The sequence below is a fragment of the Vidua chalybeata genome, unplaced genomic scaffold (assembly GCF_026979565.1).
Source record: "Vidua chalybeata isolate OUT-0048 unplaced genomic scaffold, bVidCha1 merged haplotype W_reject_10, whole genome shotgun sequence".
NCBI lineage: Eukaryota > Metazoa > Chordata > Aves > Passeriformes > Viduidae > Vidua > Vidua chalybeata.
The window spans coordinates 266,232-291,356 of NW_026530345.1; the positions used below are offsets into that span (position 1 = coordinate 266,232).

Genomic DNA, 25,125 nt, shown 5'->3' on the forward strand with positions numbered 1-25,125 from the left:
CAGAGGCACAGAAAGTTTCTCTTCATGGCCATCAGACCATAGTAGAACAGGACACAATTTAATAACAAGCACACTCTTTCCTGAGCTATGTGCAAAGTCCCGGCAGCGTCTGATGAGTCCACCATCCACAGGTGATTTCCATACTAAAATTAATGTTAGATAAATGTGGTTCTGTGATAGATATAACCACAATTAAGTTCTTTTATCAGGATGCTTGTCCTGAAGCGGGGGCAAAACAGCTCAGAACAATCTCTGAGCAGGGGCCCACTGGGGCTGCAGCCAGTGCTGGCTCCCACTGAGGCTGCCTGGCCAAGAGCTGCCCCAGGGGCACAGGGCACAGGTAAAGCAAGGTGGGGAGGAGAAAGAGCAGGGACGAGATTGCCCTTGAAAGGCAGACGCACTCTGGGGCCCGCTCCTGGCCAGGGAGCCTGCCCAGAGCCGTCCCCTGCTCGCCGGGACCTTGAGGGGCAGCTGTCCAGCTGGGCCAAGGTGTGCCAGCAGCTCCAGCCGTGCTGGGGAGCCTTGCCAGCTCTGGGCCCTGCTGTGCACGAGGGTCCCAGTGTGCCACTGGCAGCTGGGGGCCTCAGCCACTCCTCTCCCCAAAGGTGCTCCTGCCCATCTTCAGAAGACGAGCCTAACAACGCAGGCAGAGAGGACTTGACCCGTGTTCCCAGCTCTTCACTTCTGTCCCCATCTGCCCTGCCGCAGCTGCAGCACCGTCTTGAGCCCATCCCCAAACTCACCCCTCCACAACGAGACCCTCAGCCCCTGAGCCCCCTGGTCCTGTTCCCCAACCACGACTGAAGGTGGGCAGGCGCTGTCTGCCAGGGCAGGGCTTGGCCAGCCATTTTCTGTTCAGATAAAGAAATAGAGTTGTCAAAGATATGTCCAGATGGTAGCAACAGCAAAGTCCAGATGGCACCAGCGCTGGCTGAGCTCCTTGCCCAGGAGCAGCCGTGGATGCCCACGGTGAGGGCAGGCAGGAGCCAGGCAGGGGCCGCTGTGAGCAGCAGCGGGGCCCCGAGGGGCTGGGGGAGCCCATGCTGAGCGTCCCTGGGCTGAGGGCACATTTCCTCCAGTGGGATCATCTGGGCCTGCACTTCATGAGGCACACAGGGATGTTTTGGGCTCTCTGCTGAGCTGTGCAGGGATCCCTCATGAGGCACACAGGTGTTATGGACAAATTCAATTGGGGAGGCTAATTATAGATAAATCAATTAACAAGAACTTATTAAACAAGCGGTATTAAGCAAAAAAACAGCGGTGGGCGGCCGGGGAGTCTCCACTCTGCCACGGCGCACCTTCCCCCTTTGACCTTTTTGTTTTTATAGTCCCCCCTTTTTTTCGGTTGACATATTTTCTCTCTATGTACTCTGCGCTGGTGCAATTGGTTGCTAGGGGGTCCTTTTTCTCTCTGCCCTTGGTGGTCCTAGGGATGAAGGTTCCTTATCTTCTTTGCCGGTTGTCCTTGGCCTAAAAGTTAGCTTGTATATAGTTAGTTACACAGTCTTCTGTGCTAGCTGCATTTGCACAATTCTTAAGCAGAATACTTGTTGTTTATCAAGCCCCCCCCCCTTTTTCTCCTCTTTCTCTTCTCACAGTCTGAAATTCTCTATTCAGTTTAAATTCTTATCTTCTTTCAATGTTCGTTTTGATGAACAAAGACCTTTTTATTACACAGGGATGTTTTGGGCTCTCTGCTGAGCTGTGCAGGGATCCCTCATGAGGCACACAGGAGTATTTCTGGCCTCTCCTAAGCTGTGCAGGGATCCCTCATGAGCTGTGCACCAGGGTAAATGTCAGGGGCTTTTTTACTCTTCACAGCACAGCAAAGGGACACTTGGCCAAGGTTTTGCAAGGCTGGGAGAAAGCCTCTTGCAAAGCCTGGGGCCCAAAAGGCTGTGGGCACAGCGGCCGGGCGGAGCCCATCCCCTGGGGCCAGGCCGGGCTGCTCAGGCCGGGCCGGGCCGGGCCGGGCCAGGCCAGGGCCCCGGCAGGGAAGGGCCGCGGCCCTGGGCTCTGATGAGGCTGCTGAGCTCCGCCCTGGCCCTGTGCTGCAGCCCAAGACATTTCCAGCCAGGGCCGTGCCCTGGGCCACAGGAGGCACCGGGGCTACAAGTGAGGCCGCGCCTTCTGGCTCTCAAGGGGGCTGGCTCTGTTCCCTGGGAGGATGCAGAGCCTTGTGCCTCGGCCTGATGGGGCAAAAATCCCCCCAACATCCCTCTGTTTGCAAAAATAAAGGTTTTGCATTCATTATGAGGAAAAGCTGTAGGGGTGGCCTGCAGCTAATGTTCTTTTGTTGGCTGGACCCCAGTCAATGTCAGCAGGCAAAAGAAAGGTGTTGCTGATGAATGACCTTGGATCAAGCAAAACATTTACAGTTCAGGGCAGTCCATTTGTGCAGATGCAGGGACACTCTGGAGGTACAGCTAAGGCCATGAGGTCATAGCAGGCTCTGGGGTCACAGCAGGCTGAGGTCACAACAGGCTCTGAGATCACAGAGGTTCCAGAGCCCCGTGGTTGCACAGCACCACAAGGACCGAGCAGTCAGTCCTTGAGCACAACTGTTGCGGCAGCAGCGGCGGTGGCAGCAGTGGTGCTGACATTGGGACAGCGGTGTCAGGACAGTGGTGGCAGCAAGAGCTGGGGACTGGCAGAGGGCAAGGCACCATGGCCCTTGCTCTGCGCCTCTTCCTCCCGCTCCTCCTGGCCGTGGCCCTGCCTGCCAGGGCTGCCCAGGCTGCTCCGCTGCAAGCGCGGGGAGCAGGTGAGCCGGCAGCCTGGCTCCCCTTTCCCGGGACAGCGCTCCCTGCTCCCTGGGAGGTGCTGGGGGATGGTTTTTCCCCTGGGCTTTAGGGAGGGTTTCCTCTGTGGGAGGGAGAGACCTCCCATGGTCCCTGGGCTGCTCTAGCCGCCCTCCTAGGGATGTTGCACAAGGCAAGGAAATCATGTGAAGAGTGGCCAGGAGACAGCCCAGAGCTCCCCAGGCCCCTGGGCAGCTTTGGCCATGGCCATGGAAATCTGGCCCCCACAGCCTTACCCGGCCCCCTTGTACTGCCCACTTCCCAAAGGCACAGGGGGATCCCAGCAGACCAGGAAATGGTTCTGATCTCTGATTCCTTCTAGGCTGGGATGGCAACATGGCTTATCCAGATGCCTTATTGGATGACAGCTTGAATCTCCTGGAGAATGCTGGAGGCAAGTTCTCTGTGTGCCTTTCCTGAGAGAATAATCAGTGCCTCATGAGCCATTTCCCTTAGCAGCATCACAGGGCTGAAAGATTCTGGAAAACTTGCCCGGCTCCATTCTGGATCCCTGAGGGATCCCACAGAATGGCTGTCAGGGGCAGGAAGGAGCATTTAGCTGTCCATCTTCCTTCCGTGTGCAATTCCAGTGTGCGCTTCCGTGTGCTCTGTGCAGCCAGGAAGAAGAGCAGAGAGGGAAGGGGCCGGGCCCAGGGCTGTGCCCCGGGGCTGTGCCTTTTGCAGCTCCTTTGCCGGCCCCGGGGTGCCTGAGCTGCTCCTGCTGCTGCTGCCAAACCCTGGCCCTGCCTGGGGCTGGGTTTAGAGCTGCTGGCAGCTCCAGGGAATCCTTTCTCCCCCGTGGACGGCCCTGCAAGGGGCTCCTTCCATGCCAGTGTGGGGCCACCGCAGGCACGTGGTCCCCCTGGCCCTGCTCCTGAGTGGAAGGCAGAGCTGAGGGAGTGCTTTGGAGGGCACCAATCACCCAGGGGCACTCACTGCCACTCTGGCCTGAAGGGGACATGGAACAACTTTCTGTTAAGGTCCTCCTCTGTCGAAGAACACAGACACAGGAGACAAGAAATCCCTGGAGGCAGCCAGACACCTAGACCAGATGCTGAGTGATCTGGAGAGACGTCGTGGTGGGTGCATTTCCCTCAGCCTTCCCCTGGGACTCAGCAGCCGGGGGCTTTCCCTGCACATCTGGACACGCCGTGTCCGGCACAGTGAGAAGGGATCCATGGCAGCCTGGCTGCCCCGCTGCTGCTTTCCTGCCCTGCAGGGCTGTTTCCCAGCCTGGCCTGGCTGCAGCTTCTCCCCAGCCTCTGCAGGAAGGCATTTGGCATCAGCTGGCAGGGAGCCCAACCTGCACCATGGGCCCGAGATGCCTGCAATTTCCCGGTCTCCGGGTAGATCAGGAATGGCACCTGTTTGTAGAAGGGAGTGGCCTGGCCAATCCCAAAAGTTTTGATGATTTCCTGAACCATGAGTTTGTCCAGTATTGCCTCTTGAAGATGCCATCTCCCAGAAGGGGAACGGCTCCATCGAATGCAGCTGTGCCTCTTCCTGTCTCCAGAGATGAACCAAAAGGCTGTGCTGAAGGCAGCATTTCCTGGAGGAAGCAGTGGCCCATTGGCAGCCCCTGCTGCAGGAAGTGAGGCGATGCCAGGCACAGTCACAGGAGGTAATTGCTGAGGCTTGAGCTGCCATCTCTGCTGTGTGGCAGTACCTGCCCTCCAGGGATGTTGCACAGGGCCTGCAAAGAGTGTGGAGAGTGGCCAGGAGCCAGCCCAGAGCTCCCCAGGCCCCTGGGCAGCTTTGGCCATGGCCATGGAAATTTGGCCCCCACAGCCTTACCCGACCCCCTTGCAGTGCCCACTTCCCAAAGGCACAGGGGGATCCCAGCAGACCAGGAAATGGTTCTGATCTCTGATCCCTTCTAGCTTGGGATGGCGACATGGCTTATCCGGATGCCCTACCGGATGACAGCTTGAATCTCTTGGAGAATGCTGGAGGCAAGTTTTCTATGTGCCTTTCCTGAGAGAATAATCAGTGCCTCATGAGCCATTTCCCTTAGCAGCATCACGGGGTTGAAAGATTCTGGAAAACTTGCCCGGCTCCATTCTGGATCCCTGAGGGATCCCACAGAATGGCTGTCAGGGGCAGGAAGGAGCATTTAGCTGTCCATCTTCCTTCCGTGTGCAATTCCAGTGTGCGCTTCCGTGTGCTCTGTGCAGCCAGGAAGAAGAGCAGAGAGGGAAGGGGCCGGGCCCAGGGCTGTGCCCCGGGGCTGTGCCTTTTGCAGCTCCTTTGCCGGCCCCGGGGTGCCTGAGCTGCTCCTGCTGCTGCTGCCAAACCCTGGCCCTGCCTGGGGCTGGGTTTAGAGCTGCTGGCAGCTCCAGGGAATCCTTTCTCCCCCGAGGATGGCCCTGCAAGGGGCTCCTTCCATGCCACTGTGGGGCCACCGCAGGCACGTGGTCCCCCTGGCCCTGCTCCTGAGTGGAAGGCAGAGCTGAGGGAGTGCTTTGGAGGGCACCAATCACCCAGGGGCACTCACTGCCACTCTGGCCTGAAGGGGACATGGAACAACTTTCTGTTAAGGTCCTCCTCTGTCGAAGAACACAGACACAGGAGACAAGAAATCCCTGGAGGCAGCCAGACACCTGGACCAGATGCTGAGTGATCTGGAGAGACGTCGTGGTGGGTGCATTTCCCTCAGCCTTCCCCTGGGACTCAGCAGCCGGGGGCTTTCCCTGCACATCTGGACACACCGTGTCCGGCACAGTGAGAAGGGATCCATGGCAGCCTGGCTGCCCCGCTGCTGCTTTCCTGCCCTGCAGGGCTGTTTCCCAGCCTGGCCTGGCTGCAGCTTCTCCCCAGCCTCTGCAGGAAGGCATTTGGCATCAGCTGGCAGGGAGCCCAACCTGCACCATGGGCCCGAGATGCCTGCAATTTCCCGGTCTCCGGGTAGATCAGGAATGGCACCTGTTTGTAGAAGGGAGTGGCCTGGCCAATCCCAAAAGTTTTGATGATTTCCTGAACCATGAGTTTGTCCAGTATTGCCTCTTGAAGATGCCATCTCCCAGAAGGGGAACGGCTCCATCGAATGCAGCTGTGCCTCTTCCTGTCTCCAGAGATGAACCAAAAGGCTGTGCTGAAGGCAGCATTTCCTGGAGGAAGCAGTGGCCCATTGGCAGCCCCTGCTGCAGGAAGTGAGGCGATGCCAGGCACAGTCACAGGAGGTAATTGCTGAGGCTTGAGCTGCCATCTCTGCTGTGTGGCAGTACCTGCCCTCCAGGGATGTTGCACAGGGCCTGCAAAGAGTGTGGAGAGTGGCCAGGAGCCAGCCCAGAGCTCCCCAGGCCCCTGGGCAGCTTTGGCCATGGCCATGGAAATTTGGCCCCCACAGCCTTACCTGACCCCCTTGCAGTGCCCACTTCCCAAAGGCACAGGGGGATCCCAGCAGACCAGGAAATGGTTCTGATCTCTGATCCCTTCTAGCTTGGGATGGCGACATGGCTTATCCGGATGCCCTACCGGATGACAGCTTGAATCTCTTGGAGAATGCTGGAGGCAAGTTTTCTGTGTGCCTTTCCTGAGAGAATAATCAGTGCCTCATGAGCCATTTCCCTTAGCAGCATCACAGGGTTGAAAGATTCTGGAAAACTTGCCCGGCTCCATTCTGGATCCATGAGGGATCCCACAGAATGGCTGTCAGGGGCAGGAAGGAGCATTTAGCTGTCCATCTTCCTTCCGTGTGCAATTCCAGTGTGCGCTTCCGTGTGCTCTGTGCAGCCAGGAAGAAGAGCAGAGAGGGAAGGGGCCGGGCCCAGGGCTGTGCCCCGGGGCTGTGCCTTTTGCAGCTCCTTTGCCGGCCCCGGGGTGCCTGAGCTGCTCCTGCTGCTGCTGCCAAACCCTGGCCCTGCCTGGGGCTGGGTTTAGAGCTGCTGGCAGCTCCAGGGAATCCTTTCTCCCCCGAGGATGACCCTGCAAGGGGCTCCTTCCATGCCACTGTGGGGCCACCGCAGGCACGTGGTCCCCCTGGCCCTGCTCCTGAGTGGAAGGCAGAGCTGAGGGAGAGCTTTGGAGGGCACCAATCACCCAGGGGCACTCACTGCCACTCTGGCCTGAAGGGGACATGGAACAACTTTCTGTTAAGGTCCTCCTCTGTCGAAGAACACAGACACAGGAGACCAGAAATCCCTGGAGGCAGCCAGACACCTGGACCAGATGCTGAGTGATCTGGAGAGACGCCGTGGTGGGTGCATTTCCCTCAGCCTTCCCCTGGGACTCAGCAGCCGGGGGCTTTCCCTGCACATCTGGACACGCCGTGTCCGGCACAGTGAGAAGGGATCCATGGCAGCCTGGCTGCCCCGCTGCTGCTTTCCTGCCCTGCAGGGCTGTTTCCCAGCCTGGCCTGGCTGCAGCTTCTCCCCAGCCTCTGCAGGAAGGCATTTGGCATCAGCTGGCAGGGAGCCCAACCTGCACCATGGGCCTGAGATGCCTGCAATTTCCCGGTCTCCGGGTAGATCAGGAATGGCACCTGTTTGTAGAAGGGAGTTGGCCTGGCCAATCCCAAAAGTTTTGATGATTTCCTGAACCATGAGTTTGTCCAGTATTGCCTCTTGAAGATGCCATCTCCCAGAAGGGGAACGGCTCCATCAAATGCAGCTGTGCCTCTTCCTGTCTCCAGAGATGAACCAAAAGGCTGTGCTGAAGGCAGCATTTCCTGGAGGAAGCAGTGGCCCATTGGCAGCCCCTGCTGCAGGAAGTGAGGCGATGCCAGGCACAGTCACAGGAGGTAATTGCTGAGGCTTGAGCTGCCATCTCTGCTGTGTGGCAGTACCAGCCCTCCAGGGATGTTGCACAGGGCCTGCAAAGAGTGTGGAGAGTGGCCAGGAGCCAGCCCAGAGCTCCCCAGGCCCTCCCAGCTTTGGCCATGGCCATGGAAATTTGGCCCCCACAGCCTTACCCGACCCCCTTGCAGTGCCCACTTCCCAAAGGCACAGGGGGATCCCAGCAGACCAGGAAATGGTTCTGATCTCTGATCCCTTCTAGATGAGCATGCTAGCAAGGCTTCTCCAGCCGCTGGGATGGAAGATGGTTTGGAACCCTTGGGAGCTTCTGCAGGTAACTTCTCAACTTCCCTTCAGTGAATAATCACTGACAAGCTGGCAGGAAGCAGGTGACAGAAGCTCCTGTGCCTGTTGAGTTACAGGTGTGTCTGCAGGGAGGACTTTTCAGGCTCCTTGCCTGGTTGCTGCGCACAAGCCCGGCTCCCATCGCAGTGGTGAGTTGTGTGTCCCTGCTGACCCCACAGGCTGAGCCCTGCTTTTGTGGGATCCATTCCGGGGGAAATGGACATACATTCTCTTAAGGTCCGCCGAGAGGGAGGAACAGAGCTACTAAACACATGAAATCCCTGGAGGCAGCCAGACACCTGGACCAGATGCTGAATGATCTGGAGAGACGCCGTGGTGGGTGCATTTCCCTCAGCCTTCCCCTGGGACTCAGCAGCTGGGTGCTTTCCCTGCACATCTGGACACGCCATGCCCGGTGTGAAAAATGCATATTTTATGATTGGCTTTCCGCAAATGTTTCAATGAATATTATATTTGTAATGTTGGAAAGTTATACTGTATTAATTCTCTCAAGTAGTGTGTTGAATGTATTTTTAGGTTATAACACAATGTTAAAATAGAAACTATACTATGTAAAATACTTTTTAACTAGCTCAAGAAAGAAATGAGATAATGAAGGAATTTTTGCACAAAGATAACAATTACAGAAACCCCTAAATTTTCCAGAGGAGAGGAATTTATGGCTTTCCTTATCAACAGAAACAAACTTCTTCAAGCGTGATTTAGACTCGAAGATGCCTGGGGATTAACAGAATCTTCTTGACAAGTACCAGACGAATTTATTGTTTTAAATAAAATATATGCATAATCACGAAGTGGTTTGTATATGCAACAGGCTATTGCTTTTAAGGTGATTCCTTTGTTCACAAGGCATGCTTGTCGTGGCTTAAGGGCCCGAGAGCATCCGGACATCCGTAATTCTTTGCTTTTTATTGTCTTGTAATTGTCCTAACTCTAAATTTTTATTACTCTAATTGTGTTTACTATTTTTATAACCATTTTATTATTATTAAACTTTAAAACTTTTAAAAACCAAGTGATTGGCGTTTTTCACAATTATGGTAGCAGAGGATGGTTCTTAACACCTCTCTGCCGGTGCCTTAGGAGAGTCAGAGTGAGGGAGACGCGTCCTGCCCTGTTAGGCAGCCTCACTGTGCTCCCCTGGTGTGACCGACAGACGCAGGTTCCGATCCGATGGACAAAAGGGGACAATAAAACAAAGAAAAAGGAAGGGATTCCCTCGAACCGCGGTAATTAGCCCCTAAGACTAAAGTGTACACGAAGAACAAAGACCCAAGGACAAAGGATAGGTAAGCATTTGTTGGGACGGGGCGGATAAAGGGGGATGAATGTGTGTGAATGAGAGGCGGGCTGGTTACCCCAGACCTGCTAAGCGAGAGCGGCAGTCTGCCATGCTACGTTTCCGTCTTTTTCGCGAGAAAAGCGGCCAGTAAAGAGACGAAGCGAGTGATAAAAAGAGTGAGAGAACCCCCCCGGGGAAACCGGGACTGGGTCTCAGGGAAAGAGTGGGACCCCTTGGTGGGGGAGGAAAATAAAAGGTAATTAATTGGGAAGAAAAAATAATAAAAGGTAAAAAGAGGGTTTTCTTGGCATAATCTATTGGGGAAAAATAAAAGGTAAAATGTGTGGGAGGGGCCCCTAAAAATTCTGCAGGATTGAGGGATAAGAATGCCCATGAACATCCAGAATTAAACCTGCTGGGTTGAGGGATTAACATTCCAAGAGCACCCAGAATTAAGTTTGCTGGGTTGAGATATTAATATTCGAGAGCACCCAGGACTGAGTAAAAATTTTGCCGGTTTGAGGATAAGCCTGAGAGGATCTGGGGTTGGGAACAACACAGCTGGATTGAGGGGTATCCAAGAACACCGGGACTGGCCAGGGACACCTAAAAGTGTAATAGGTGTGTTGAAAAATAAAAGGTACCTTGTTGTTTTGGTTGTTTTGTTGTGTGTGAGAGTGAGAAATAAAGTTGAGTGAATGTGGATGAATGAAAGTATATGTAATGTAGATTAAGCCAAGAAGATAAAAAAAAAAATTAACAAGGAAGTTTGGGCTGGAGAAGGAAATAGGGGAGGATGCTTCATATGGAGCAGATGTCTTCATGGAGCTGTTGATTCAGCTAATTCTTTTCCCTTTGCTGTGTACAAGTAGTTTAAACTTTTTATTCCAATTTGCATTGTGATTTTTCATCTTAAAATACATAACTTGCTGTACTCTAAGATTGAAAAACTAGTTTACAGCTGTGACATAGCAAAACCTAGTCTTAATTTATTTTGAGTAGAGGCAAGACTATTCAATCAAGTGGTTCTCAGTGTGCACAGTTAAACTAAAAGTAACACCAGCTGATTAGTAGGTCAATGAGAAACATTTTTCCTTCCAGCCAGTCCTTTTTCAGGTACCCAAAGGTGTTTTTGCTTTCTCAGCTTTTGTTTTGTTTGTTTGTTAGTTTTTCTAGAAGTACTAATTACTTGCAGTGCACCTGGAACAGCAGCTAGAGTTGTGCATGCATAGCACTTCTGAAAAATAAGGCTCATTTTTTTACCCAGAATTGGAGGTGGCTACATATATAAAAGGGAACCTACAAAGCTAGACAAAGAAAAGGTTTCAGTATCTTCTAATGGAAGCTGTTGATTTGTTACTTTCAGCATTACTGTGCGTGTGGGACACACACATAAAAAAAGATAGTGGGGGGAGATCTCTGCTTGCTGTAGTTTTATTTCTTAGGCAAGTTGGAGAGCTGTGAGGAAGTTGTGGGTTCCTTGTGTGGTTTATCCAAGCCTGCAGGGAGGGCTTGGCCATGATTCCCTCCGTGCTGCAGGTAGCCCTGCAGCGTGGCAGCAGTCGCTTGCCTCTGGTGAGTTTGCAGGCAAGGTGCTTCAGCACTGCAGTGCTCAGGTGCTGTTTCCTATTATGACATTAAGGTTTGAATTCAGGAGTGCCTCTTCCCACCCACTTATTGTTTGTACCACAGGAGCCTCTTTGGACAGTGTTTCCTAGCAGTCAAAGGGAGGGTATTGCTGAGAGAAATTCCTTACTTGCTGTCCTCCCACTGTACTCATATTTTGTCCATTCCCTCTTCAAAATATGGATTTGTAAAACTCATGCTCTGGGTCCTCAGATGCCCTTCCCAAATCAAACCTTGGCTTTATTACTGCACTCCATGCCTTATGGAGGGATGTTTTCAATCCATTGAATTTGGTGCCACAGTACCTTTTTACCTCAGAGGCCCTGGGATGTTGATGCAAGTGTGTCATCAGAACTGGTGTTTCTGCCCAGGGCTGAGTTCATAGTGTCCTGAGCAATTGGTGATGGAAGAAGTGCTTGTTCTGATGTTATGTTTGACCATTTCTTTTGCCTTTTAGTGATGGAGTTCCTTGAATTCCTCTGTTTCAGTAAAACGGAGGTAGTGAGGTATTTCTTGAGAGCTGTAGCTAGAAATCTGTGAATGGAAAAACTCTGGTTGCAAATTGCATTGCACTAACTAGCACTGCCTCAATTTTTTTAGTGCAGGCAGGGTCACTTTGGAAGTAAGTTGTAGTTTACCTTTTTCCTGCCACCTTTTCAAGCTTGTGAATCAAAAACTGTGATAGCAAAGCAAGTCTTTAGTTTTGGCACTGTGTCAGCTGTGAGTGGCTGGTAGCCTTAGTGGAGGGTGCTGTGAATTGCATGCTTGCAGAAGAAGTTGAAAAAGGGGGGAGGGGTGATTGGCAGACACACCTCTCCGGGATGCTGGAATGTAGAGTGATGTTAGAATGTAGATGTTGGAATGTAGATGTTGGAATGTAGAGTGAGGATGTCTTGGTGCTAGAAGAGGACAAGTGTTTGAATGCAGTCTCTGCATAAAGGGCAGAGAAGTGTCTTAACGCATGGTTGTTAGAAAGTTGCTCAATGAGATGTAGACTAAGGAAATAGAATGCCAAAACCACCTGGGGACGCCAGGTTTAGAGTTGTCGAAATTGAGAAGTATTTGGCTGCTCTCAGGGGCTGCGGCAGGAGCGGATTCATGGAGGTTACCCAGCGCAGCAACTGCCAGTGTTTCACCCACCCGGTGGAAGTGGCACAGCACGAGGTGCCACTGGGGTTTGGGGCTGGCTGGGTTGTGCCAGGGTCCCAGAGAGCGAGGAGCTGCCAGAGGCGCTGGCCGGCCCAGTAGCGGGGCTGGGCGTGGGTTGTGCGGGTTTGCTGCCCAGGAGTGGGCTGGCTCAGTGGCGGAGCTGCCAGGGGCAGCTGCCAGCCTGCCAGGGTCCCGAGTCCAGGATAGCAGCCTCTGCCCCGGCACGTAAGTCAAGAAAGAGAGAGAAAGAGAGAGAAAGAGAGAGAAAGGGAGAGAAAGAGATAGTGAAATAAGTCCCCAAAGTCACCATGCCCGTGGCTATCTGTAAGTTCTCCCCCACTAGGCAGAGTGACAACAAGGTAGGGGGAGAGACCAAGAACAGAGTTAAAGGCAAAGCTGTGAAAAAGAAGAGATAAGGATTAAAGCAAAAATAGTTGCCACTCAAAAACCTCACAAAGTAGTTTTTTTTGAAAAGATTTATTCTTTCTGGTTTTTTTGGGGTTTGTTTGTTTGTTTGTTTGTTTGTTTGGGTTTTTTAATTTTTTTTTTGTTGTTGTTGTTAAGAAGAGGAGGCTTTTGTTCTAAAGAATGGGTCTTTAAGGCTAAAACAGTTAAATGTCACCCAAAAAGTAAAAAGCAAGAGATGTGATACATCTCGTGTTAGAATTGGCCTAGTGTTCAATTGGCCTCTGCAGCTATTAACACAGCTGGATACAAGAAGCAGCTTTAGAAAAACAGTTTGAGTTAAACCCAAGAAGTTTTGAAGAAAACTAATGGTAAAAGTTAATGCAGTACTGTCTTTCTTTTAACACTGTGTTATTAAGAAGTCCTTTCCAGGTACTACTAAAGCAGCAATCCAAATCACAGAAAGAGGGTGAATTCATGCCAGCAAAATCAAAGGACTTGTGAAGAAACTTGAGGAATGGACTATCACATCTAAACCGGGTGATACCAAATTGACTTTCAACTGGGACTAGGTGGTAACCGTTTGGGAAGACCCAAATGATGCAAGGAAGCTACAAAGATTAACACCTAACTGAGAAATAAGGCAAAGTTTACATCACTGGTTTTAAGCACTGCCTGAATAAGCCCTGAGACGTCTCTGACACCTCCTTGAGAGAGGAACACTGCCACTTCAAACAGGAAGATCAGGACTATTTTAATCAAAGAGTTCTTATATTCTGACCTTAGCCTGGGACTTGTACAGGGAAGAAGGGAAATTGCGATTAGTACTATAATGTATACTTTATTTGATTCATCCTAATACTGGACACGTTAACTGGGTTATAAGTAAATGTTCAAATTATGGGAATAATTGGTATTAGAGCTCACAAAATCTATGTTCTCGTTGCAAGAGGTATTGAGTACTGAATCTATCCCCTACACAGATAGAACTCAAAACAACTGAAGTAAAAATTTTGTTTTGTGGATGGGAATTATCCGTGCCTGTTGACTGAGAGAAACCTGAGGAATGGTGGGAAACCACATTTAAGGAGTGTCAAAAAGGACTTGCCTAAAAAAAAAAAAATTAGTAAAAAGGAGTGACAAGGGAAACAGAGGGCAAGCTTGGATTGCCCACTGTACTCGCCACCGAGAAGATCACACATACCTGCTATGGGAAGCAACTCCATAGGCAGGGGAGGTGGGGGTATAAGCCATACCAGACCTCTGTTATTCCTGTTTCTGTCTCTCATTTGTTGTCTTTTACCTTTTGAGATACCAGCAAGATCGTGTCACAAATGCTAAGAAAGTATTACATGGAAAAAACCAACGTTCCTTTTTGTTACACACACCCATGTCAGCAGCCACTGTTATGACCCATCCAAATTAAGTACCTGCAGGCAAAATGGGGAAAAATACAAGATTACAAGGAACTTAGGAAAAAGCGGTAATAGATGGGGCATTGAATGTCCAAAAGGAGAGAGATGGATTTGTTTTACATTTGATCTCATAGATATAGTCCAAGATTCGGTAAAAAGGCAATTAGTAAAAAAAAAAAGGTGATACCAGCACAACAATCTAGCTCTATATTGACCCCAAATTAGACACTGAATTGTATTATGGGACTCCAAGTAGTTACAAAGATGATAACAAACAAAGCCACTCAGGCATTGGAATTAATACTGAGTCAGCAAAGCCAAACAAAAACTGGAGTGTATCAGAATAGGTTGGCTTTAGACTATTTCTTGGCTGTCAAAGGGGGTGTTTGTAGAAAGTTTAATATATCAGATTGTTGAAATAGATGACAATAGGGAGGTCATCCTGGGAAAAACAAAGGATATCATAAAAAAATTATAACCCAGGTATCAGTCCAAAAATGGGAAAACAAAGTCAAAAACTAACTGGTGTGGTAATGTATTGAGAATGGGATGGGGGATTAAGATTCTTCCTTTTATGTGTTACAATTGTTTTGATGTTTCTTCCTTGTTTAATCCCATCTTTTATTCAATTACCAACAGAGTCCAAAGAATGCAAGTGGATAAGAAATATTGCTCAAGCCAAATGATTTATAAAGAATAAGAGGAGGGATTGTGAAAAATGCATATTTTATGATTGGCTTTTCACAAATGTTACAATGAATATTATATGTGTAATGTTGGAAAGTTATGCTGTATTAATGCTCTCAAGTAGTGTGTTGAATGTATTTTTAGGTTATAACAGAATGTTAAAATAGAAACTATACTATGTAAGATACTTTTTAACTAGCTCAAGAAAGAGATGAGATAATGAAGGAATTTTTGCACAAAGATAACAATTACAGAAACCCCTAAATTTTCCAGAGGAGAGGAATTTATGACTTTCCTTATCAATAGAAACGAACTTCTTCAAGCCTGACTTAGACTCGAAGATGCCTGGGGATTAACAGAAACTTTTTGACAAGTACCAGACGAATTTCTTGTTCCAAATAAAATATATGCATAATCATGAAGTGTTTTGTATATGCAACAGGCTATTGCTTTTAAGGTGATTCCTTTATTCACAAGGCATGCTTGTCGTGGCTTAAGGGTCCGAGAGCATCCGGACGTCCGTAATTCTTGGCTTTTTATTGTCTTGTAATTGTCCTAACTCTAAATTTTTATTACTCTAATTGTGTTTACTATTTTTATAACCATTTTATTATTATTAAACTTTAAACATTTTAAAAACCAAGTGATTGGAGTTTTTCACACCTCTGTTTGCAAAAATAAAGGCTTTGCACTCATTAATATGAAAAGCTGTATGGGTGGCCTGCAGCTAATGTTCTTTTGTTGGCTGGACCCCAGTCTGTGCTCAGGTCTCAATGACTGACCCAGCATCACGCTGTTCTTAAGACTGATTTGACCAAAAGCACTGAACCTTTGTAGCAGTCAGAGGCCCTGCAAGGCCTCCATGGCAGTCACTAGCCTAAGATAAGAAATGCAGAGTCATGATGAGTGGAACAGAGCTGCCTCTCTTCCGCACATCAGAGCCCTGTTATCTCTCTGTAAGGCTATAGGTCGTATTCTCCTCGACCTCAGCCACAGGACAAATCCTGATCCCTCAACAGCCTATATAAACCCATACCATTGCCCAGTTCAGACGGAAGAGCTGTCACTGGAACCCTTAGCAGAAGCTGCCAATAAAGACATCTCCGCAGAACTCCACACAGCCCTCACCTCTCTCCTTCCCTGCGTCTGCTGAGGCATTTTGTGAGCACAGAGATGAAATCACTAAGAGCTGAAATCACTAAGAGCTGAAATCACTCCACAAGTGCACGCAAAGTAGCCAGCGGCTCGGAGCTAGCCGAGGGGCCCAGGCAGGCTGCGCCTCATCAGCACAGTGCTACCCAGGACACCTACAGCGTCTGCTGCCCCGGGGGCCAGACGGACCCCCGGGGACCACCAAGCTGTAATAAAGCTCTATTGACTACAAATTCTCCAAGAAAACAAGCACAGGAACTTGGCTGATGTTGGTGACAAAAACAGAGTGTAGAGTTGAACCTTTGAGGCCACCTCACTGCCCCTCCCCCCACTCTTTTCTTTTGAATTGATTTAATATTCTGAATGCCAGTTCTTGCATGAAATGGGCCCTCAGCAAGGAGCTGCTGGGCCTCCTTGTGGTAAACAGGCAAAATGAAATTAAAAGGAGGCTGATGACTTTTATAAAAAATGTGCCTGTTCATTAAAACTTAGAACAACAGAGGCCGAGGCCTCAGGGTAAGCCTAGGGCCTGCGCCACAAGCCAGAGGTAGCTCTAACAGCGCTGTGTGACAAGGTGTTCCTGCGGGCACGAGGTGCCCTCAAAAGAGCCTGGCTGCTCCGCACCCAGGGATTTTTTAAAGTCTCTTGGGGGTGCTCGATTGGTGCGCTTTGGATCCTCTTGCCCACCGGTCCTTTTCTTGGTGGCTGATCGTTCTGTAAGATGGTGCAGTCCTGACCAATCATTTTGGAACACAGCAAACTTACTGGGTGGCTCATTTCCCAATCGTAGTTCCAGTTGCTGTCATCGCCCTATGATGTCACTTTTCTAGAAGATTCTTACCTTATTACCACCCCCCTTTCTCTGTTTAGTAGCCATATACATACACTTCAACAACTGAACATTCCACTCAACAACTCATCACATGAATTATATAACAACTCATTATATTAATTAACAATCCAAAAAAACTTATTGTAATAATTAACCATTAAGAACTCCACCTTTGAAAGTGAATTTATTTATAACATCCTGGGTGTAGCCCAAGGGAAGCTGTTTCTGTCTTGCATCACAGAACTGGCAGGTTTTTTGCAAAGACAGCCCTTTACAAAGGACTTGTTGCGTGCATTAACATCTGAGGGGCTGCTTTCAAAGACAGACAAAAAACCCATGAACAACCAGCAAACCAACCAAACCACATATTAAAAATGAGTACTTTATTTTTAGCTCTTGCTTTTAATGTTTTCCCAGCTGGCCTCCTTTTCCACTGCAGTATTTTTCTTTGCACAGAAAAAAACCCTTGCCAGATGATGTGACTTAACAAGGAAAACACAACTCACACCCAATGCATATATTAAAGCTAAACATGCAGACTCTCATTATCACAATCGTCATCATTTCTTTTCTGTTCATTTTTATGTCAGATTGTTTTCAGAAGGGTGAGAACACGATCTCACATGCCCTGGCTAGTTTGATGCCATAGCCACTTCTTATCTCTCCTTTTTTATGAGCTGTCCTTCCTGTAGTTCCTCTGCCCATTTGTTGCTCTTGGATCTCTGCCTCCTTCACCTGATTTTTATCTTTTTCTGGATTTGTGGGGATGTTTGTGTTGGTTTTGTTGTTTTCTTGGTGGTTGTTGTGTTTGCCTGTTTGATTTGGTCACGGTTTTACTTTTGCTTTTTGGGTTTTTTCTCATCCACTTAACAGCAGAAATCAGCTTGTGATTTGTATTGTGAACTTTTGATACACAGGTGTTGCACATAAAGGCTGTTTTTGTTTTTAAAGTCATCTCAGACACAGATCTGCAGGCCCCTGTGACTTTGAGAACAGAGTGCTCTCAGACAGCAAATTGTGCATGGATAGGAAACTTGTAGTTCCATCTCCATTACACATGGCAAAATGTCAAGTGGTTGGAACGGTACCAATTGTAGCCTTTCTTTTGCCTTCTTTTGTTGCCATGCCATAAAACCATGTCACATTCATCAATGACCTCGGTTCTTCCAGGATGGGGCATGCAGGGATGATCCCTCAGCTCGTGTGTGCACCTGGTGTGCACCAGGCCAGACACGTGACTGTCATCCACAGCCAGCCTCTGCAGAGAGAGCAGGGAGCTTGTCGTGGTTTGACATGGAAGTGAATTTTTCCCAGGAAGTTGGGTCAAACCAATCAGTGGTCAGGTTTGGATATTGGCACCTGGAGTGACCACTGAAAGTATGGACACGCCTCTGAGAACACAGGGGGTTGAAAGCAAGAACTCCCAGGGGAGCTGTCTCTTTGGTTCCGGTCGTCAGAGAGTGCAGGCTCTCCCCTGCCCAGCCATGGTCTGGGTGGGGGAGGGGAAGCCACGCGGCCTTGTCCAGGTAGGCCGAGGGGCTGAGGGTCTGGAACCGAGCCAGCTCCTGGATGGAAGGGTGGAGAGAAGCGGTGATGCCTTTGTTCCCCCCCACAGAGGGAAAGTGACAGAGAGCCTGGCGGCACCTGGAAATTTGCCGGCAGAGGAGAAGGAGAAGGGGGGGGGTGATGCCCAGCGTGGGAGACGGGATGCTGGACCGAGATATCAGCCGTCCAGGGAGTCTGAACTTTTAACTCATTCCAGGAAATGAGGGCTTTGTAAAATATTAGTCCTCCTTGATTTGTAGTGGAAGAGAGACAGTCCGGGACCTGACATGTTAGAAGAAGAAATATTTAGGTGGGAGGAGATGATGAAGTACCTTTTGGCTGGACTTTTCTTGTTAGCCATAGACTGAACCAAAATCTCCTGCAATAGAGACTGCATTTTAGGGGGATGCAGTGGTGACCCAAGGAGACCTGCTTCAGCTTCTAACAGCACAGGGATGGCAAGAACAGAAGAAAGCTGAGGAGGGAATGGTGATGCCCTCTGTCTTCGGGAAGAAGATTATCTCTGTTCTTGGACCCTTGGCCCCAGGGGAAAATGGCGGGGGACTGTAGTCCCACGATGAGAAGCTGATCTGTTGTATCTTTGGGTCCGTGGCAAAGCATCCTTAAAGGAGCCCTATGAGCAGTCTGTCCATGCACAGTGGTGAGAGCACTGTGACATGGAATGGAGAGTGTCACACTGGCAGATTTTCTCCAGGCAGTTGCCATGTGTGACAGGGAAACACAGGAGATGGCAACTGTGTTTCCTGGGGGGTCTGTGGTGCAAGAGAGACTTCTCTCTCCCTTGATAGTTTGAGTATTGATTATCTGAAGGGTGGTAATTTGATCAGGAATCCCGGATGATGTTTCATGGTGGGTGTTTTAGGAATCGGGAGGAGGAGGGGTGTTTTGAAAGATCATCATCCTGGATTTAGTTTATGTGTTTTCTGTAGTAGTAGTAGTTTAATAAAGTTTTTTTTTCCCTTTGTTATTAAGCGTGGGCCTGCTCTGCTCTGTTCCTGATAACATCTCACAGCATTTATTTAGGGAAGGTGCATTTTCATGGGGGCGCTGGCATTGCGCCAGTGTCAAACCATGACAGAGCTGCAGCTCTGAGGAACTCAAGGCTTAGGGAGCAAAAAGACCAAATCCCTAATTTATATCAGTTACTTCACTCGAGTATTTTCTGCTGATAGATTTTTATTTTCCTGCCCAGAGCTGGAAAAAAGATCGCTGGCAGTTTGCTTTAGCTATAAAGTGAAGAGACTCTTCTCAACAGGTTTCAGCTCTGCTGCTTGTTGGAATTAAAAGCAGAGCAAAACTCTTCTCTTGGTCACATCAAACCAACATAAGTTTCATGAGTCTGTGAAAGACATAAGAGTGTAAAAATTATTCCATTTTATAGTACTTACTGTTTTCTAATTCAGCCATGGGGAAATTATGCCATCATTCACTAAATCAAATAACTGGAAAAAGCACTGGAAAAGAAATCAAATAGCAAGAATACAGTAATTTAAACTTCTCAAAGCCCTTTGATAATGGAGCCCTGAAGCCCAGTCACGTGCAGTGCAGCCTGGGTGGTCCCTTTGAGCCCAGAACTGCCAAGGGTCAGGGCCGGGATGAGCCTTCACCCAAAACAGGCTCCAAGACTGAGTGGGAATCAATCCAGAACAGGGCTCACACAAAGAGCAAAGCCTCAAGGCCAAAGCCAAACCTTCATCAGGTTGGATTTGTTTGAACACTGAACTGGAGCAGATTTGCTTGTCCGGTAACATCACTGTCACCATGAAACTTTACATGAGCTACTAAATAAGCACTGTCTTGTCCTGAGCTGCGTGGCCCAAATACTGCTGAGAACTTGCTCTGCCTCTGCCCTGTGCCCCCGGGGCTGCTCTTGGCCTGGCAGCCTCAGTGGGAGCCAGCACTGGCTGCAGCCCCAGCGGGCCCCCCAGGACAAGGCCCAGCAATGAAGAGGCCAATGAAAGCACTGGGCAGCAGCAGAGCCCTCAGCAGAGTTCTTTGGACAACCACGGACTGGCCACAACTCCAGTGCAGAATGACTACGAGTCAGGCTACCAATGCTATGAGCAGAGTTACAAGAAAGCTGTGGAGAAAAATCAACAACTGACCGTCTGCTCTCATACAGCTTCTGGATGCCAAGATAGCAGCCTATCAGCACAAGGGGCACAGTGAACAGTGTCACCACCGTGCCTATCATTCAGGACCTGCGCACATCCTGGGGCCAGACAATTCTTGGGAGGCGCACTGGATCCGGGGCAAATATTCCTGTTTCAGTGATAACGTCTGTGGGAGCAATGGGGAGCGTGAGCCCGTGCTGGGCTGCACTGCCGAGCTGGCAGCACGGTGGATACGGCCAGGACGTTCTCTGTTTCCCCCAGAGCTGGGGCCTGCAGGCCCCTTGCCGCCCCTTGGCACAGGCTGTGCCACCCAACAAAGCCCAGCAGGCTGGGAGGAGAGCCCGGGGCCAGTGCAGCTGCTTGGGCAGTCGCTGCTTCAAGGGACATGGGCCAAACCCAACCCTGAGCAGCCCCTGCCAGCCATGGGCCTCCCTGCCCTGTGACAGCTCCCCCAGCCCCAGGGGACAGAGTCAGGCCCTGTCAGGACACACGGGACCCTTGCTCTCCCTCTCTGCCCTTTCCCCACCATGGGCACCCCATGCAGCCGCTCCCAGGTTTTGGGACGTGTCTCCCACGGAGGGACCCCAGCAGGACTGCTCAGCCTGGCTGAGCCTGGCACAGCAATCAGCTTCTGTGGCACTGTCTGGCATCTCCTCCCTTCATGTATCGGGGGCTGGCACGAGCCATTGCTTCCTTCAGGAAGTGCTGCCTTCAGCAAAGCCCTTTGGTCCATCTCTGGAGAAAGGAAAAGGGACAGCTGGATCAGGTGGAACGATTCCCCATTGGAGAGACGGCATCTTCAGGAAGTTCTACTTTTCAAAGACATGGATAAGGATCAGTAGAAGGCCACAGCTCTTGGGACTGCCACAGGGCCCTCCCTTCTCCAAACAGGTGCCACTCCTGACGTGCCAGAGAGGGGGAAATTGCAGGGGATTGCAGGCCCGTGGTACAGTTTGGGCTCCCTGCCAGCTGATGCCAAATGCCTTCCTGCAGAGGCTGGGGAGAAGCTGCAGCCAGGCCAGGCTGGGAAACAGCCCTGCAGGGCAGGAAAGCAGCAGCGGGGCAGCCAGGCTGCCATGGATCCCTTCCCGCTGTGCCGGGCACGGCGTGTCCAGATATGCAGGGAAAGCCCCTGGCTGCTGAGTCCCAGAGGAAGGCTGAGGGAAATGCACCCACCACGGCGTCTCTCCAGATCACTCAGCATCTGGTCCAGATGTCTGGCTGCCTCCAGGGATTTCTTGTCTCCTGTGTCTGCGTGCTTCCATGGAGGAGGACCTTAACAGAAAGTTGTTCCATGTCCCCCTCAGGCCAGAGTGGCAGTGAGTGCCCCTGGGTGATTGGTGCCCTCCAAAGCACTCCCTCAGCTCTGCCTTCCACTCAGGAGCAGGGCCAGGGGGACCACGTGCCTGCGGTGGCCCCACACTGGCATGGAAGGAGCCCCTTGCAGGGCCGTCCTCGGGGGAGAAAGGATTCCCTGGAGCTGCCAGCAGCTCTAAACCCAGCCCCAGGCAGGGCCAGGGCTTGGCAGCAGCAGCAGGAGCAGCTCAGGCACCCCGGGGCCGGCAAAGGAGCTGCAAAAGGCACAGCCCCGGGGCACAGCCCTGGGCCCGGCCCCTTCCCTCTCTGCTCTTCTCCGTGGCTGCACAGAGCACACGGAAGCGCACACTGGAATTGCACACGGAAGGAAGATGGACAGCTAAATGCTCCTTCCTGCCACTGACAGCCATTCTGTGGGATGACTGTTGGGCACAGGAGTAGAAATTTGGGGGACAGGATTTCCAAAATCCATCAAACTTCAAAGCATCTTAAAGGAAATCATACATGAATATCACTCTGGAGAATGATTACTCTGTTAGGAAAGGGTTGCTGATAACCTACCTTCACCAAGCTCCAAGACCCTTGAACCGGGTTTGCCAGTGTTTCCAAATTATGCAAGTCACGGTCCCAATCTAGAAAGGAGCACGGGTGGGAAATGTTCCATGGTGCGCTGGGATCCCCTTCTATGTGGAAGTGAGCACTGCAAGGGGCTCAGGTAATGCTGTGTGCCCACACTGCAAAGCCACAGAGATGGCAGCTCAAGCCTCAGCAGGGCTCAGGCCCAGAGGCACAGCAATTACCTCCTGTGACTGTGCCTGGCATCGCCTCCCTTCCTGCAGCAGAGGCTGCCAATGGGCCACTGCTTGCTCTGGGAAACTCAGCCTTCAGCACAGCCTCTCCTTCCATCTCTGGGGGAAGGAGAAGGGACAGCTGGATCAGGTGGGGCTGTTTCCCAACGGGAAGGTGGCATCTTCAGGAGGCAATGCTTGTCCATGTCATGGATGAGATTCAGGCTAAAGACCAGGTTATTGGTGGTGCTCCAGGGCCCTCCCTCCTCCAAACAGCTGCCCCTCCAGACGTGCTCAGAGACCGGGAAATTGCAGAGGATCTCAAGGTGTGCATGGCCCGTGGTGCAGATCCTCCCAAGTATCTCCCTGAACCCCAGATTCAACCCCTGAAACAATAGCAAACAATAGCTAACAGTGAGGCTTAAGATGCCTTTGATGAATTTGTTGACTTTTACCCCAGTTTTGTCTGTTTTAAAGGGAAGAAGATGAATCAAAAGAAAATCAGGGCCAAACCAAAAGGACAAGCAGCCAGGTGTCTTCCCAACACAGATAACAGGGAATATGGGTCACCAGGGCTCTGGTGGGTGCTCCAATGGGGGATGAAGGTGGAACAGTGCACGAAGCCCTTCCCACACTCGGGGCACTCGCAGGGCTTCCCTTACCAGTGCCTCTGTTGGTGTTGGGTCAAGTCAGAGCTCCTGGAGAAGCTCTTCCCACACTGGGGACACTCGTAGGGCCTCTCCCCAGCGTGGATGCTCTGGTGGCAGATCAGGCTGGAGCTCTGGTTGAAGCTCATCCCACATTCCCCACACTCACAGGGCCTCTCCCCGGTGTGGATGCGCCGGTGGGTGATGAGGTTGGAGTTGTGCTTGAAGCCCTTCCTGCAGTTTGGGCAGCAGAAGGGCCTCTCCTCCGTGTGAATCCGCTGGTGCTTGAGGAGAGTGGAGCTGGTCTGAAACCTCTTCCCACACTCGGGACACTCGTAGGGCCTCTCCCCAGTGTGGCTGTGTTGGTGGACAACGAGGTGGGAGCTGTAGCTGAAACCCTTCCCACACTCTCCAGATTGTAGGGCCTTTCCCTGGTGTGGATCCTCAGGTGCTGGATCAGTTGGGAGCTCTGCCTGAAGCTCTTCCCATAATCCGGCAGCGGGGCTGTCCTGCAGTGGGGGGCCGTGATGGACTGGGAGATGGAACAGGAGAGAGGGGGAAAGGGGCACTGACTTCCTCCTCACCTGCCTGGCTGTCCCGGGGCATCTTCCTCTTCCTCACAGCCTCCTCCTCCATGCAGCCAGTCCTGGTTTGGGAAAAACAAGGGATGAGCACATTGACTTTGAAGGTCCCTCTGCCCAAGTCCATCTCTACAAATCCCCGGCCACCTGGGCTCCATAAAAACCTCCCAAACACCAAGATTCAGCCCTCAAAAAGCCTCCCAGGAGTTCCCTGCCCCTGGTCCCTCACCTTTGCTGTTCAGGGTTCCCCCCTGTCCCAGCTGTTGGGGGTCACGCTTGGATTGGGGCTCCCTGTCTACTCAATCTCCACCCTCCCGAGGAGTCCCAGGAATATGAAAAGCTCCCCCCTTTTCCATCTCCCCATTTAGGTATGGAGGGGTTTGGGGCTCCCGGGGCCCCAGTTGCCTCCAGCTAGATCAACCCAGTCAGTGCCAGTATGATGCCATTTGCTCCCACCGTGCTCCCAGTTGCTGCCACTCACCCCTAGTATGGGGGATGATGTGCAGGGTGTGTTCCCAGTCACTCTCAGACACTCCCAGTATAAGTCCAGTCACTCCCAGTATGACCTCAGTATGATCCCAGTGGAGCCCAGTCCCTCCCAGTGCTGCCACTCCTGGCATCCCCCAGCCCTCTGTGCGTTCCCCCCTCCTGGCTGTCCCAAGACGAGCCCCAAGGGCTGGCAGTGCCCAGGCAGGGTCCCCAGCAAGGCCCAGTTGGGATGTGCAGCCCCCAGTTTTCCCAGTTTGCCTCTCCGTTTGCCCGGGCCGGGTTCCCCCCTGGAACAGCGGGTGGGAGCAGCCGAGAGCCCCGCGCTGCCCATCCCGACCTGGCCCGGCTCCATTCCCGCTCCTGCCGCGGGCTGCGAGGGCTGCGGCAACGGGGCACCGAGGGTGTCGCTGCTACTGGGGGAGGAGGAGGAGGGAGGGAAGGGCAGGGATGGAGGAGGAGAAGGAGGAGGCTTATAGAGGATGGAAAGGGGGGATGGAAATAGGAGAAGGAGGTGGGCTTAGAGAAAAAGAGGAGGGGGGATAGAAGAGGAGAGGTGGAAGGGGATAGATGGAAGATGAGAAGGAGGTGGGATTAGGGAGGAGGAGGAGGGGGGGATGGAAGAGGAGGAGGGGCAGGAAAAGGAAGAGGAGGGACAAAGGCGGATCAAGCCAAGCAGGAGGATTCACGCGGTCGAGCCCTCCCTGAATTCGCAGCCCCCACCTGTGGGATCATCGCCCCCCATCCCGCAGGTTAGCGGGGAGGGGGAGCTCGGCCCAGATATCCTGGGGGGTACCTGGGTTGGGTTTTTTTGGGGGGATGTTTGGAGAATGAAGAACTGCAAAGCTGAGCGCAAAAGGCCCCTTGAGGGGACATTGGGGGTTCCCGGTGGCGGCTGCCGGCAGAGGCAAACTGGAGGAGCAGAGCCCTGTGTCCCCCAGGAGCCCAAAGTGGGGAGCCCAGAGAGGGGGGAGCACCGCCATTGGCAGGACCCTCAAGAGCCTGGAGAGGGGCAGGGGGGACTCCTTGGAGCCGCTGCAGCCCAAAGCAGAGAAGAAGGGGAGAAGGGAGCCCGGGAGCCCAAAAGGCCCCGGCATCCCTAAATGGGGAGAGCCAAGAGGGGGGAGCTTTTGGGATTGCTGGGACTCCCAGCAGCCTGGGGAGGGCGGGCACCG

At 51.5% G+C, this 25,125-nt stretch overlaps 1 protein-coding gene and 1 long non-coding RNA gene across 4 annotated transcripts; one reads left to right on the plus strand and one right to left on the minus strand.

The window, feature by feature from the left end:
• The first annotated feature begins 2,548 nt into the window (after positions 1-2,548).
• On the plus strand, positions 2,549-8,679 carry LOC128783046 (uncharacterized). 2 transcript variants are annotated; one of them, XM_053933642.1, is made up of 14 exons: positions 2,549-2,767; positions 3,127-3,198; positions 3,785-3,883; positions 4,318-4,425; positions 4,685-4,756; positions 5,343-5,441; positions 5,876-5,983; positions 6,243-6,314; positions 6,901-6,999; positions 7,435-7,542; positions 7,800-7,871; positions 7,960-8,031; positions 8,120-8,218; positions 8,549-8,679. In XM_053933642.1, the coding sequence occupies exons 1-14, from the start codon at positions 2,671-2,673 to the stop codon at positions 8,629-8,631; spliced, it is 1,260 nt and encodes a 419-aa protein (XP_053789617.1). In that variant the 5' UTR covers positions 2,549-2,670; the 3' UTR covers positions 8,632-8,679. The 2 variants fall into 2 exon arrangements, with proteins under 2 accessions (XP_053789617.1, XP_053789618.1); XM_053933643.1 differs by having other exon boundaries at positions 8,582-8,678.
• Positions 8,680-19,197: 10,518 nt separating this feature from the next.
• On the minus strand, positions 19,198-24,481 carry LOC128783101 (uncharacterized). Of its 2 annotated transcripts, none has more exons than XR_008429001.1 (3): positions 24,291-24,481; positions 23,468-23,529; positions 19,198-19,356 (listed from the first exon to the last, which is right to left on the minus strand). It is a non-coding gene; the product is annotated as an uncharacterized LOC128783101 (long non-coding RNA). The 2 variants fall into 2 exon arrangements; XR_008429002.1 differs by lacking the exon at positions 19,198-19,356 and adding an exon at positions 23,327-23,392.
• Between the last annotated feature and the right edge of the window lie 644 nt (positions 24,482-25,125).

What these genes read in the sequence shown, in the direction of transcription:
- LOC128783046 (XM_053933642.1), top strand. Translation starts at nt 2,671, where the DNA reads ATGGCCCTTGCTCTGCGCCTCTTCCTCCCGCTCCTCCTGGCCGTGGCC. An exon ending in GCCAGGCACAGTCACAGGAG is followed by an intron (nt 7,543 to 7,799) that starts GTAATTGCTGAG and finishes GATCCCTTCTAG; the next exon opens with ATGAGCATGCTAGCAAGGCT. An exon ending in TGATCTGGAGAGACGCCGTG is followed by an intron (nt 8,219 to 8,548) that starts GTGGGTGCATTT and finishes TAAATTTTCCAG; the next exon opens with AGGAGAGGAATTTATGGCTT.